Consider the following 15,346-nt stretch of genomic DNA (forward strand, 5'->3'; position numbering starts at 1 on the left):
AATTATTAGTTCATGCCACATGAGCAATTGGTAAGTCTTTCATTATTTATTGTATTAAGAACAAATAAGGCAGTTTTACTTTAAAGGTAAAACCACAGATTGGATTGAAGATACATGAACATTAAATTCAAAGCACATCACCTTGCTGTCACTGAACAAAATAGATAAAATGTCATCTAGTACCACACAAATAAGTTACATTCACATTAATATCACAGTAAAAACGCCATGTATTATTAGAATCAAACAATTTCTTAAGAGTACCCCAGGCTTCGTCAGATCACTGACATTTAAATGAGATGGGTATCACCCTAATTCTTTTTTGTGCTACGGGATGCCACAGGATGAGTCTGCTCCGATCCTTTCAGCAGCACTTGCTATCCAAAATAAAATTGGATACTATTTCTATAGATCTACTTTGTGGCACACAAATATCATGCTATAGTTTAAACATTTGCTGATTATCACAGAAGGTACAAAATGTCTACCCAACAGAATCTATTAGGATATTTTTGACAAAGGAAATTATTACAGAAACTCATTGCAACAATCATGTGTGACACAGTTGTATTCACATTTACAATTGGAATTCATCATTGATGACTTGAAGACCTAAGATTTGGGCACTGTAATCCTTTTGGTTGTAATTTACTACAATAAAATTAAAGTAAAGTAATGAGCACTTATACAACCCTGTTTCCACTTAAGGCTTTTCAAATGACACTGGAAGGTCATCTATTTTCTAAATGCAAAAGTAATTTATTTTTGGTCCACTTTTTTAGCTGTCATTTGTCAAAAAGCATACAATTAGAAATATTAGGGGATTTAAAGGTGTCATTCTATCCAGCACAATTTCCTGAGATTACACTCAGGTCTCACAAACATACACACTAACCTGAGAGCAAAACTGTAGTCCCATACATATACTCTCGTATATGTTGCAGCCAGCCACACACCGATAAAAATGAATCCAGACAGAATAAAGAAAGTTCACCAATGTACTAATAGTATTTAGAACCCCAAATGTTTAAAACTACCACAATTCCTACATACATTTAACTTGACTTGATTCATTAAAATTCTGTAACTTATTTATATGTAATGATCGATGTGTGGTTATTGTTTTTCTGTTTGAAAGTGAAGTGAAATATTCTCACTGAGTATGGATGGCATAAATATGATGGAAAAAAATAGAAGGCCATTATCATGGAAATTTTATAGTGCCTGTAGTTCCAGCATATGATTCTTATTCAGGAAAGCACGAGAGGACATTATGCTAATCAGCAGAGTGATGTTATGACCGTCTGACTTGTGAAGATGTTTTCCAGCAATAAAAGCTCAGGAGTATGATTGGCTGTTGCCAGTTTAATTGAAAATAGTCCCATAGGCAGGTTGCTTCTCAGGGATGAAAGGTGGAACAGGTGGGGTAAAGATGAGAGTTTTTAAGCGTCAGGAGGTGAAGTACGAGTTCTGCATGGAGTACAGACGGTCGATGGGGTTTCCTACTCGTCCTGCCAGGAGACCGGCTTCTCCTGTTGCCAAGAGACAGTCACCAAGGTGACTGAGGCTTCCATCGCTGTCCAAGTCATGGAAGACTGTCTCTGAGTCTGCAGCAAAAAGAAAGAGAATCCAAGCATATGTGGTCAACATTGGTCTTTTTTCAGTTATACTAAAAAAGAAGGCTGTCAGAAATGACTTTAAAGAATGAAAATGGAAATCAAACTTGAGGCTTTATCAGTGCGTCTTACCATAGGAGTGGATCTGCTCACTGTTTAGTTGAGGAGGTGTCAGACCATGTCGAAATGGCTCTCCACTGTAAATGTTGGGGTCCAGAGAAAGTAGCTGCTGACGTGGCAAAGACGGATATCCTAGCATGCTATCCATTCCATGAGTACTAGATCCATCTGGAAAGGTAGAGGTTCATTTTAAATACTTCATTTTTTGTCTGCCTTCTTCTAAATCTTTCTCTTACCCTCACTGTCATCATTGCTTTGACGGCCCCCTCTGCTAGGGCCTCTCCTGGTCCCTCCCAGTTGTTCTTGTTCCTGCTGCTGCTGCTGCTGTTGCTGCTGTCTGCGAGCTATCTTTTTCATCTAGGGCGCAAAATAGGATACCGTAAGAACTGAATAAGGGTGTTAACATATAAAGTGATTGAACATATCTTCAAGAAAGAGATAGTCTGACCTTAGCTCTCTGGTTTTGAAACCACACCTGTACAACTCTCACTGTCAGGCCAGTCTCTGCAGCCAGTGTTTCCCTCACCTACAGGTTAGAGTTTTTCATTGGTTTAACAGACAACTGAGGAAAAAACAATGAACTCTGAAGGGAAAGTCGAGGTCTGTCTGGCATGTTTTTTCACTGATAAGAGGCTGATTCACCCACCTTTCGGCATGGCTTGGCCGATACTTCAAAAGAGGCCTTGAAAGCTCGCCGCTGCTGTGTGGTCAAGATGGTGCGTGGTCGTTTTGAACGCTTGTGCTCCTTGCCTTCATCACCACCTTTCCCACTGCCAGATCCTCCCCCACCATCTTCATCCTCACTTTTCACTGAATAAGACAAAGTGTTGACGAAGCTCAAACTTAAACCCCTGTGCAATGTGCTCTGCAAGGCAGTTTTGTGGTGTATCACTATTTGGATAATCTCTGTACAATTACTTGTATTAGTGACCCGACACAAACTTGAAATCTTATTTCCCCCATCATATTACCTGGTTATTTGGTAAAATGTGATTATGCTACATGTTTACGAAGAAGAGTTATCAGAATTTTCCGAAGAAATACGTTCTTTGTGACTTCCATTCGATGTGGCACAAGTTAAACAGTATTCCATCAAACACTGCACCTGATTCAGTTGGAGCAGGGCTAATAGCAGCAAGCATTTCCCTCTCCTTTTCATAGTCCATGCGGCAGAGCAGCTGGCCTTCTTTCAACACAAACTCATCACCTCTCTGCAGTCGGCGTTCACACTCGCAGCAGCTGAAGCAGCCCAGGTGGTATACCTGGCCCAGCACACGCATTATCAGCTCAGAGCGTCCAATGACCTGCAGGCAAGCGCTGCACTTCCTTATAAAGAGCCTGAAAGTAGAAAGAAGCAGAGAAACATGCCCTTATGTGTTCAGATTGGTTTATGTCTGAAAGCAGAAAGGCAGTTAAGGCAATTAAATTTGAAGATACAAACAAGGATATCTAATACATTTTACCCTTGACTGCAATTAACATGTAGAAGAGTGAAGCCTCTTAATTAAAGACTGTGCAGGCATTACTCAATTCACTGAGCAACAAGGTGAACATCTGTTAAGATGAGTAACAATTGCTCCCAACAGTCTTGCGCTTTGGTTTCTCCCTAATGACAGCAGGTGGCAGTAGTTAGTTGATAATCTACTGCATTTTCAAGCACAAGCCTTATATGTTGAGAACTTGTTACATTTCAGGTAACCTTATACAAACCACAATCTTAAAAATACATTGGCTGCTCTGCAAATTAGGCCTAAAATACTCTTTGTTGGATTCATTTATTTTCCTTTTTTTTTTGTTCCTCCATTTCTCCCCCTCTGTGATGTTATAACCTTTCAATTGCTCTCATGCTTCACAATTACTTCCAGTGCCTATTTACATTCACAGGGCCCAAGTCTCTGACTTCAAATTCCTCCTAAATCCCTGTTCTTGCACTTGGTTTCCTCCCCCTCCCTCAGCCTTTTCTGCCAGCATTCCCAGTTTTCCCTCATGCCCTCCAAGCCTGCCTCCCCAGTTCACTGAAACTAATAAAGACAGGATTAATTAGATTGTTGTTTAAACAGTGAGATGGCCAGACAGACGCTGTAAACTCATAACCAGGGATTGGTGATAGCATGGGGTTAATCTCTCTCCTCTCACTTATGCACACAAAACACACACACAAACACAGGTACTAGCCCACACATACACATGCATGCAAACCAACATTAGGTCATGCAACAACTGCCTTACTTATTTACTTAAATGCAACATCTATTATTGTGCTGTTGGTTTAAAATAACTCCAGCAAGGTTATAGTTTTAATCCACAAGAACATCAGTATCATTTTTGAAGAATGAGGAACTCAAGAGTAGAAGAGCTCTAGAATCAGTCAAGACTCGTGGATACCGAAATAGCATCACAACAAAACACAGATCTTGTTAGGAAAGGAGAAAGAATGAAAAGGGAGGGAATGAAGTGAGGAGGAGATGAAGGCTGAGTAATGACCTTCCCAGAATGAGTGAGAGTAAGGTGTTGTTGCCCAAATCTGGAGTGCAGACAGAGCCAGGTCTGCACATTAGAGCATCTAATCTGTGATTCTGTCCCAAACGCAGCTGCTGCAGCTAATCTTTCTCAATCCATCTGCCAAACGCTCTCCTCAAATTCCCCAAATGACAGTGTCTCAAACTTGATACCAAAAACAAAAGTAGGCTACCTGTTGTCAACCCAATAGCCTAATTGTGTGTCTTATGTTTTGCTATTTTTAAACCTACTTTCTAATTAAAACGATGCAATGCACTTCAGACAGACAATTCATCTGTAAATTGGCAAACATGCTGTGGTAGTCAGTGGTATCACAAGCATATTCTACAAAGAATAACCCATCAGCGTGGTTTTTGCGCAGGCTCATTCTACATATGAATAGGCACTTCAGTATCTTAAATAGTTTCTTTCACTGTGGACAATGCTCAACAGAACAGAATTGTCAGGGCTGCTTGACATAAGACGGATGATGTGTGTGGTTAACTCCCACACTCCCTAATCAATGTGTACACAGCACGATAGGAATTTACTCAACATGGCACATGAAGGCAACTTGGGGTAACTGCCACAGAGGGGGGTCTGTAAGTAGATCAGTCTAATCCCTCTAATAGAAGTATCATTCGCACATGGTCATGTTTGGGGGGCAGCTTACCAAAATCACAATAAACACAAGAGCCATGCACTTGAGGCAGCCTAAATTTAGTTTCACCATATTTATGCAAACATGTTACAATTTTCTGAGCATCTATAATTCATCTGTTTGAGAATCTGAAGTAATGATTAATAATGCCTATTCAACTGTAAGCTATATTTTGTGGGAAAACACAATGTCAGCTTGTAAATTACTGCAGGTCAATGCGTACAGAAAGAAGTACAAGTTTACGTCAGGCAAGACTTGTTTTGTTCAAGATTCAAAAAAGGGAATTTCGTGTGCGATGCAGTGGATTTTTGAGACGATGGAGGGTTAGAAGGTTAGAGCTCAAAGATTAAAAGATCAAATTCAGAAAGATAGAGACGTGCTGCATTCGTAGAGTTCTGATATCATCACGTGTTTCCTCTTTGTATTTCTCTAGATCCAAGGCACACAACCAGAATCTTTGCCATCTCCCTTAAGCTGTGTCATGTGGCATTGTTTAGCCTGTGAGCTCCGACAAGTTTAACACTGTCTGGACTGAAATACACTCATTTCATAAATATGTATGTGTCTCAGAGCTGTTACAGTTTAGTTCATCCCTGTGTTGTCATGATTAATATTTATACAGGTATTGGTTTGGTTACACTGTATTTAAATTATTCTTGGTTTGTGTGCATTGGTACTTAAATGCCTTGAAAAGCGAGCTTGTCATTCATTTCAAACACCTGGACTGTTATTTACTCTCAGAATATGATACACTTAGGTCCTGATGTGCTACATTTTGATTCCTGCAAACTTATTGACAGCAACATGTGACACATAACTGGCGCTCCCTGAAAATTAAGGTATTACAAAAGGATTGAGGAGATACAGGAAAAAAGAACAAATCATATGCATCAATCTTACTTTTAAGTTGCATTTTGCTTTTATTCCTTAGGTGTGTGTGCGTGTATGTGCGCATGCGTGTATGTGTGTGTGTGTACACATATGCGTGCACACTTTTGGCGGATATTGCTCTGTGGAGCAAAATGGCTCAGAGCCAGGGTTCAGTAATCACATCATCTCCTTTTATTAAATCTCCCTGCGCTGCTTCTGTGTTATTAAAATCTCCCAGCATTCCCCACGATACTTGCTACCCAGCCACCACTCTCACACATACGGTTTTGTGCGTGGGTGCGTGTGTGTGTGTGTGTGTGTGCGCGTGCGTATGGATATAGCGATATATCTATATATCTCTATGTCAATAAATATGTGGATATATCTGCTATCTCTCCCTCTATGCACACACACACACACACCCACCCACGCCCACACACCTGCACATACACGCACGCACGCACACGCACACACACCTACACACACACACACACACACACACACACACATATATATATAAATATGTATATATATAGCTATGTGTCTATCCATAGATAGATAGATAGATAGATAGATAGATAGATAGATAGATAGATAGATAGATAGATAGATAGATAGATAGATAGATAGATAGATAGATAGATAGATAGATAGATAGATAGATAGATAGATAGATAGATAGATAGATAGATAGATAGATAGATAGATAGATAGATAGATAGATAGATAGATAGATAGATAGATAGATAGATAGATAGATAGATAGATAGATAGATAGATAGATAGATAGATAGATAGATACCACCTCATGCACTCAAGCATAAACCTAAACACAGAGATAACTGTGGTGTAAACACAGATAAGGCGAATGAGTGCAAACATACAACAATAAAACAGTGACAGATGCCGCCATTTGCTTAACACGTCAACCTTTAATATCAGTAGTTTGTTAATGACTGCTTTCCAAAACCAAAACCTCACATATAGTTATGTAGTCTCATTAAAAATGGTTCACAATAGTAAAACTGCAAGTGTATTAGAGAGCAGAATTGATTTTCAAAATATTAAGAAAGTCACCAAAAGCCTCTATGACATGCATGGTTTGCATGAAACGTGTTTCTATGTAGGTCTGTGTGTCTTTGATCAAGAATGAATGCTATGTGTCAGGATGTAGATGTGTGTTTGTGAGCGTGAGTGATAGGGTGTGTGTTAGTTTAGATAAAACAGTTAATCCCCAGGCCACCAGAACGCAATATCCTGTCTGCCCGTTTCTCATTTCCTGTCTGACTCTGGCGGAGCGGGAAGCAGCAGGGAGGGGCTGGTGGGGGACAGTGGGGTCCGTTACCTCAGAAACAGAAGATACAGCAGACTGGTTAGAGAAAAGTCTATGCCAATCTCTCTATCTCTCCCTCTCTCTGATGCAACCCCCTATTCTCACTCTTTTTTCCTTCTCCCTCTCTGCTTTTATTATCTCAGATTTAATAAAGCTGAAGCGAGCAGCTTGTTCTGCCATGAAACATTTATTAGCTGCCTGTTATAAAATTGTTGTGGGGGAGGAAAGATGATGGGGTCTCATCTCACATTATGCAAAAACAGTGGCAATACCAAACTCACGACCCCTCCCACAGACACACAAACACACACACGCGCACACACACACACATGAATACACAATATGCCAGATAAAAATCAGCCCATCAGTATGCCCTTTCTCTCTAAAACTCTCAGATATTTCCTCTTTTCTCTGTTTGTCCCATTTTGAACCTGTTCTTGATCACCTGAAGTTTTGCTATATGTTTTTTTACTTATTTTACTGGAACTGTTATTAGTGTATAACAGTTCACAGTTATCAATAACATCATCAAAACAAAACAAAAAGGCATCAAACTCACTCATCCCCATTTTGTTTTCTTTTGGCAAATATCCAACCATCATCTGTTGAATTGCTAATTTTGTTCAAGAAAAAACAGAAAAGCACCAGAGAAAAAATCTGTGGTGCTTGAAAACTATGAATGTAATATTTTGATCCGTTGACATGAGTTTATATATATGTGAACAGACGTTTTGAAAAAATATATGCAATGGTTTGCTCAAAGACACTTTTTTTAGAATTTTTTTAAATCTTTTGCTGTTTCTCTTACAATAAAGTTTAGAAAACACCACCTTTTAATTTTAGCACATTTATTTGATTAGGGAGAAATATTTGCCTTCAGCAAAATTTTAAATGGTACAAGTATGACTACCCTCGCTGTTGAAACTTTGAATTACTCCTCTTTGCCGACGGGACAGAACTTTGTCTTACCCTACATTTCACAAGTTTGCAAAATTTATAGAAAGGGATCTTTAACCATTCTTCATTACACACAGTTCCTAGATTAAATAAAACCATGGTTCTTCTCTTATGATTTCTTCTATTTTACTTAATCTACATGTTTTCTTTTGGATTTACATCTAGGGACTTAGGTGACGATGAAAGAAGGTTTATTTTTTTAACCTTTTCATGTTTATGAGGGGATATGTGTTGGCCAAATTACCCATTTTTGGTGTAATGGCAGAAAAAATCCATGCAAGACTAACAAGGTTTTCAGTGTCTCTGAAGAAACAGGCCCACAGTATCATAGACGCTTCACCATATATAGAAATTTACCATTTGTGTCAGACCAAACCCACCTGCAATGATTGATGCTGAAAAGCTCAATTGGGGTTTTACCTAACCAAAGCTCACAGTTCCAATACATGCTTATAGTTTATGTTGATGAGATAGAAGGGTCCTTTCCTGACACGCCTTTCAAAAAGTTCTTGTCATGCAGCTAATGTCTAAAACTTGTTATGGAGTCGTGGTGACCCTCAAGATGTCTGTATTGTTTTCCCAAAAGTGGTTTTACTTCCTAGTGCATCACAGTGCATGGAAAGATAAATGTGCATCCTTGTCTCCCTGTGTGGCCATTGGCTGATAGAATTGGACGTCTACATATACCGTGCTATATTTATAGCCCAAGGAAAGAGAAAGATACTAATTGCTGAAGTTACCAAATATTGAGGCTCAGGGTTTTTTTGTTGCAATATATTTGCTTTTAAAGACCCATCCCAACTTTTTTCAGGCATTTTAACCATCTTTATTAGCGATAATAATAAATGTATCCACATCTGTAAACATTGCAGTTCTGACATGTCAAAAGCATTATTTACCCATTGAATCACAATCAGTAAAAACAGCATTACCTTCTTTATTGTTGATGCTCAGTTCTATAAAATCAGTTCTATTTGTCTCACTATCTTTTAGTACATTGATAAATAAGAGATTTAGTTTCGGATAATTGGATGATTCATGTATTTAAACATATTTGTTTTTTAATGCAAACATTTAAACTACTTGAGTTTTTTAAAATGAATTATGGTTATGAGCTGCTGGAAATAACAAATAAAAGTGTTTTTGTCTAAACACATTTTAAAATCATTTAAAAGCATCTGGTTTTTGTTTAATAATTACTGTGGAGGCTGACAGAAATAAACCTTTGTGATCTGTTTGACATATTACATAATTTTGTGTTAGTATTTCACAGCAACACACAGTCAGATCTGTCATCCGGACAACCGGAGATTTCAATAATTAGCACAAAACCCAATCAGTCTCACCACAATTTCTTCCCTTTCGCCCCCTGAGACACAAGGCGGCGAGTGTGGTGCGGGTGGTGGGGCGATTAAGAGAAAACAAGGGATAAATGGGGAGATAAACTGTTTGGTGTCATCACTGCTATCAATCTCAACAAGAAGGAAATGAGGTTTGGTATACAGAAATATTATTACAAAGGAGACAGTGATGAATGAGGTAATGGATCAAGAGACAGGGAGAGGGATGGCTGATAGGATGGAGGTGTAGAATAGAAGATGAAATATATTTGCTATCCCTGCATTCAGACTCAAGAGTTCACAAAAAAAAAAAAAATCTAAACTCTCTTTAGATTGTTCATAGTATAGTTATGTGCAGTATATAATTACATATATTTTCAATAGCAGACAATATTAAACATTTAAGCTTCTCCGTGCCTCCCAACCCACACTGCATGGGATCAGTTAGTGTCTGCACCAGTCTCTCACTTGGTTGAAGCTGCTTTTATGGTTTTATAGAAGAGTTTTCTGGTTCTGCATTGCCAGACAGCAGTCTTATTGTGACAAAATCGCTACATCTTAAGGTTAAAGTACGTTGTTTCCAATCATCCTGCCTTAATTTGATCTATCGATATTATTTACTATAGTTTTCCAAACCAAATATTAACAATGCAATCAATCTGAAAGGATCGTTTTTCCTGTCTACAGCTAAAATAAATAAGAAAATGTTCATATTTATTTTCCTTTGAAAATAAACAAAACCTTGAATACAATATGGAATAGAAACTATATTCATACTTCAGTGCTGTTAAACCTGATTATTAATTTCATCTAAATATTTTCACTGTTGTGCTGAAGCCTTACATTCACATTTGGAGCTTTAAATCAACTATCTTAGAATAATTAGAGAGGGAGTCCTTCAAAAATATTAAATATGCAAATGCTGAATTAGGTTTCGCCTTCAGGCAGTTACGCTGAGATGCATTGTGCGGGAGTTGGGCTCATATTTCAATGTAAGATTGCTTTTCTAATGCGAATTGTTGTTTCCTGACATGCTTACTTTTTCATCCCAGCCTAGTAATTCTGAATCTGGTCTGCTACTTTCTTCCCTCCACATGCAAGTTGAGCTCTAAAGAAAATAAACAATGTTTTCCTCACGGATTATGAGGAAAAGAGTACGTGAGGATGTCCTTCATGGGAGACAGTATACTGGGAAGGAACTGGAGCTTTTGCATGTGTTTGTGCTCAATGACGTAATCAAGCCAGATATGAGCATAAAAATCTTGTAAAGTTTGTAAGATGCTGACTTTATAAGAATGTTAAATTAGGATAAATAATCAGAATATTATTTATGTAATTCCAAACATGAAAATATAACTTATAAGAATGTATCAACATCGAGCAAATGATCTTTCCTGAAGCAGATGGAGCACTACTGAAACTGAGTCTCACGTAAAAAGCCGAAAGGGGGGAAAAATAAAAAATCCTGTGTGTGAATTCCTCTAAAGTTCTTATGCATGATCCAAATTCCTGGACAACCTTCCCTGTTGCAATACACACACCTGCTTTAGATGGGGGAGTGTGTAGTGTAAGGCGCTGATGGACAGTCTGCAGGGAAAACAAGGAGACATTGTTGCTGATCTGCTGAAGGTCACAGACATTACTGTGTGCCAAGTCTGGCACCACCTCACACAACAAGGCAACACAGCATATGCATACACAACTAAAACAACGCTGTGATGAATTAAGCGCTTACTGTTGATATGAATCTGCAATTATATTCATTACACAAGGAAATCAAATTGCCTTTTTCATTCCATCACTGATAATCATGACTCATATGTAGTTTTGTCTGTACTTTCCCACTCATTTTTACAGATGAACGTCACACAATGGGGCTTTGATCTTCTTCTTTCTCACCCTCTCTCCTCCAGATGCCAGGTACAGTGGGAGAGTCTATGCTGCTGGATGCCGTCTAACACATTTCAAAACAATGATAACAAGCTCCAGGCTTCTATTTAAGCTGTCCAAGCAGGAGCTTCCTCTGCAGACACACACTGACTAGCATGGAGCAAAAAAAAAAAAAAAACTTAAGCAAATGACCATGAAAGTATTGCTAAAGCTGAATCATCAAACAACTATATACTGTGCATTTCATCAGCTGCTGTTTTTTTAAAAACTATTTTATACTTTGGTATAACATTGTACTTGTTTCAAAAAGGTTGTTGATGCGAGTAAGGTTGTGTATATTTAGGAAATATTTATTTTATACATCTAACAGAAATTTGAATTGAATAGGCAAATTGTTGCCCACAAGGTTTAGACGAAATTAATCTGCTGTTGCAAATAAATTAATAATTGTGAAAAGCACTGATACTGATAGAAGCATTGATAGAATAAAAAAATCTATTTTTTTCTTCACAAAAGGCTATGATCTTTAAACTGGGTAAAGGTTTGAATGCATCTAATTATTATATGTATCTAAATGCCCCACATTCACTCTGATAGTGTCAGTTTTAGTTTAATTTAAATAAAATATAAAATTTCCCAACAGCTTGAATGATTCCAGTATTGCATGTTTAGTTTTGACCTGTAGCTTTGGTGCACTTGTTTAGAATAATTGACTTCTGGGACGTATGGGACAGCTTAATTACAGGATTTTCTAAAGATGGTGAGAGTGCAGAAGTTCAGACCTTTTGTTTTGCTTTGAAAGCAGTAAACAAAAAAGTATATTTTCTTATTGGTTGAAAAACATACTGGAAGCATTTTTCTGACAAAACAAAACCGAGGCAGCAATTAACCAAACCTACAGCACAGGTTAATGTGACATTTTTATGTTGTTTTTTCATCTCCCTATACACAGCCAGTGCAACTATCTCTGCTCCCTTTGCACCGACTTCCATTTATTATGCACAGCCTCCATGAACCCTCCCTTCGACTTAACCTCAAATCCTACCTTAATGCTAACCTGAGCACATTGTCTCATTTGCACCGGGTTTTGACCCTCAACTTCAGAGATTACACGAGAAAACGGAGGTGATATGCAAATCAAAACACACCTGAAGTCAATAAAAAAATAAAAAAATAAAAATAAAAACACTGAGTGTACATTTGCATGGGGACCGTTTCCAAAGAATAAAGAAAACAGTAATTAAAAAAGAACGCTTAGTTAGGAAATTGATTTTTCTCATCTTAATTTGTTGATAAATGCGTCTTACTTTTCATAGTCATGCTTGCAGTACAGCAGACGGTCCCTGCAGTAACAGGTCCCGGTGAGTGCGCTCAGACAGACGGCGCACTTGACGCAGGTCTCGTGCCAGGACCGCTCGTTCACGCGCAACAGGAAGCGGTCGGCGATGGGAGACTCGCAGCCTGCGCACACTTCTCCTCCTCCTCTGAAATCTGGACCTGATGGGAGCAGATCACTGCCACAGTTACAGCGAAAAGGCCTGAACTAGTTCTGATATATAAATAAAAAGTCTTAAGCCTATCAGCTGGCGCAAGACAACTGTTCTTTCTCCCGATAAGAAAAAATTGGAATATCCCTTTTGATGTTCCAAAAGCAAAAAGGTTACACAGCCTTTTGGCACAAATCGTATTTAAAATGATTCAAATTTTAACTTCTCGCTTCATTAAAATGATGTGGTATTGCGTGACATAAATAACATCATAGTTCCCTTTGACACTTCGCTTGCGACTTTTTGAAAAATCTAAACTGTTTTCTTACAGCATATAATTTCAAATTAAATTAATGTTCTTATATTTATTTTCCCTTGGGGTGAATTTAGCTCACTTTTTTAGAAATTTTCATGTGTCAAGCTTTCGAAAATATTTCTTTGTAGATATTTTTATTTTAAAAAGCTGCTCATAAAACCCCGTTCATCTGAGTATTTCAACACATAACTCACCAAAAGGCGTAGAGGACGGAGGCTGTTGCAAACAGGACTGCTGGTTCTCTTCAGTTTTCATTCCTTCTCTCCTTCCCTCAGTGTGATCGCTAAAGATACAAAATTACACAATATCGAAGAAATCATCGCAGGACATTCAGACACCGAGGGAAACCACGAGAACACGTGAGCCAAAGATGGAAAATTAAGCATCCGTCCATGTTTTTTTTCTTTCATGTGGCACTGATGTATAGATAATAAATATTAAATAGAATTTTCAAAAAACTATTACACTGGATAGGTTAAAGTCTTTAAATGCAGAAAAACGTAATGACAAAAATAACAAAATATGAATATATATATTCAAAAGTCAACGAATCAAACTTGAACATCAAATGTTAGCTTTCGATTCAAACATCTCAGTAGTTCCCCATTCAGCCCTGACACGCCTACATTATATAAGCCACTTTTAAAATGTTAATTTTATTTTGAAGGCTACAGTGTTTAGGTTTTATTGAAAAAAACCGAAAAGATAAAAAAAAGAACATGCAAAAAACATTATTTTTATTTCTCATTCACCTTCATTTCTATTTTAAATGTTACTAAAAACATGCGTATTGCTTTAAGCATTGAACGTAAATTCAGTTTAAACGTCATGTAGGCTTTTAATGGCAACAAAAATCTTAAATTTATTGTTTTTAAAATCGTATTGAACCAGACATATTTTGGTAAAAAAACAACAACCCATTCTAAGCAAACTCGAGTCTCTATGTGTGTATAAAAAAATGCAACTTTGATTTTTTTTTCAATCTAATTTGTTCAGAAAGCGTATTCAGAACATCATAAAGGACTTAAAATAGTTTAGCATTTTTTTTCAAATGCTAAAAACAAGGTTAACTGAAATATTAGGTCTTGTCTGTAATTCCGTCTTATGATAATTCAAACTCCAATAACGGTTATCATAAGACATTTACTTTTAAAACAAAGGAAAGAAATATTTGGGCCGTTCTTTCACAAAATAATCAGACTATACAAAGAAATTATGCAAATGTATTTATTCTGATTGGGGATTGTTGTTGTGTGGCTTCAATAAAATGATGAATTGATTGCCATTCAATAGGTTGTGAAAGCTTGAAATACTGTTTTTTAAAATTATTTCCAACCAGTCAATAAAACGTAGGTTTCATTCTGTCAATTTAGCAATTTAAATGAAACTGTCACATAACATTACCGTCAAGCATTATTTGAGTAATAATAATAATAATAATAATAATAATAATAATAATAATAATAATAATAATAATAATAATAATAATAATAATAATAATAATACTTTTATTTGAGCTATCCAACAGATTCATTTGATTTTTCCCCCTCTATCATAAAAAAGTAGGTCAGTAGATTGACCGCATAACATAAACATAAAAATCCAGGATGAGGAATATGTGAGAAATAGCTGATAGAAGAAAAATAGTATAAATTTCCGCACTTTATCCATTCTCACTCTACAAAAGAAGAAAGAAAAAAAATCTGTGAAATTATCTTTTTATCCTGCGCATTTACAGTGAAAAAAAAAACATCCCACCCAGAGCGCTTTTCTTTAGAAAAAGAAAGATTGACTCAAGTACAACTTTTGCATCTCACCATGCTGCTTTCTCCGACAACCTGTTCCTGGATCTCGGAGTCTTACCTTGAGGTGAAACACACTCCTCCTGAAATCTCGGTTGGCAACATTTAAATCCAGCGAAACTTCCAGCTCGCGTGTGACTGAACAGAAGCGGCTATATGGATCGTCCACATGAGCTACTTCACTGTTTGCTTACGGAAAAAAATTCCAACATCATGATGCCCCGCAAATACGGTCTATTGTGTCTCCTGATTTCTCCGACAGCCGCGTCGCTCTGGGTTGTGGAGTAAAAAGGAGCGGAGGGAGGAGATGGACAGAGACGGTGGGAGGGAGAAGGTGCGGAAGATGATGAGAGAAGATGAGCAATAATACGAGCCTATTGATAACTTGGTTGGGGAGGATCTTTTGAATATGTGTTTAGGGTTAGATCAATACTTATAAGGGCACAGTTAAGCAA

General features: G+C 37.4%; 1 protein-coding gene across 1 annotated transcript; it reads right to left on the reverse strand.

Moving 5' to 3' along the window:
• Positions 1-31: 31 nt before the first annotated feature.
• On the reverse strand, positions 32-15,182 carry lmx1al (LIM homeobox transcription factor 1, alpha-like). The gene is made up of 9 exons (XM_044099641.1): positions 14,953-15,182; positions 13,284-13,372; positions 12,594-12,783; positions 2,842-3,074; positions 2,383-2,546; positions 2,185-2,262; positions 1,973-2,093; positions 1,749-1,904; positions 32-1,607 (listed from the first exon to the last, which is right to left on the reverse strand). Exons 1-9 carry the CDS (start codon positions 14,994-14,996, stop codon positions 1,450-1,452), a joined length of 1,233 nt encoding a protein of 410 aa, XP_043955576.1. The 5' UTR covers positions 14,997-15,182; the 3' UTR covers positions 32-1,449.
• Between the last annotated feature and the right edge of the window lie 164 nt (positions 15,183-15,346).

Source organism: Gambusia affinis, linkage group LG19 (assembly GCF_019740435.1).
Source record: "Gambusia affinis linkage group LG19, SWU_Gaff_1.0, whole genome shotgun sequence".
NCBI lineage: Eukaryota > Metazoa > Chordata > Actinopteri > Cyprinodontiformes > Poeciliidae > Gambusia > Gambusia affinis.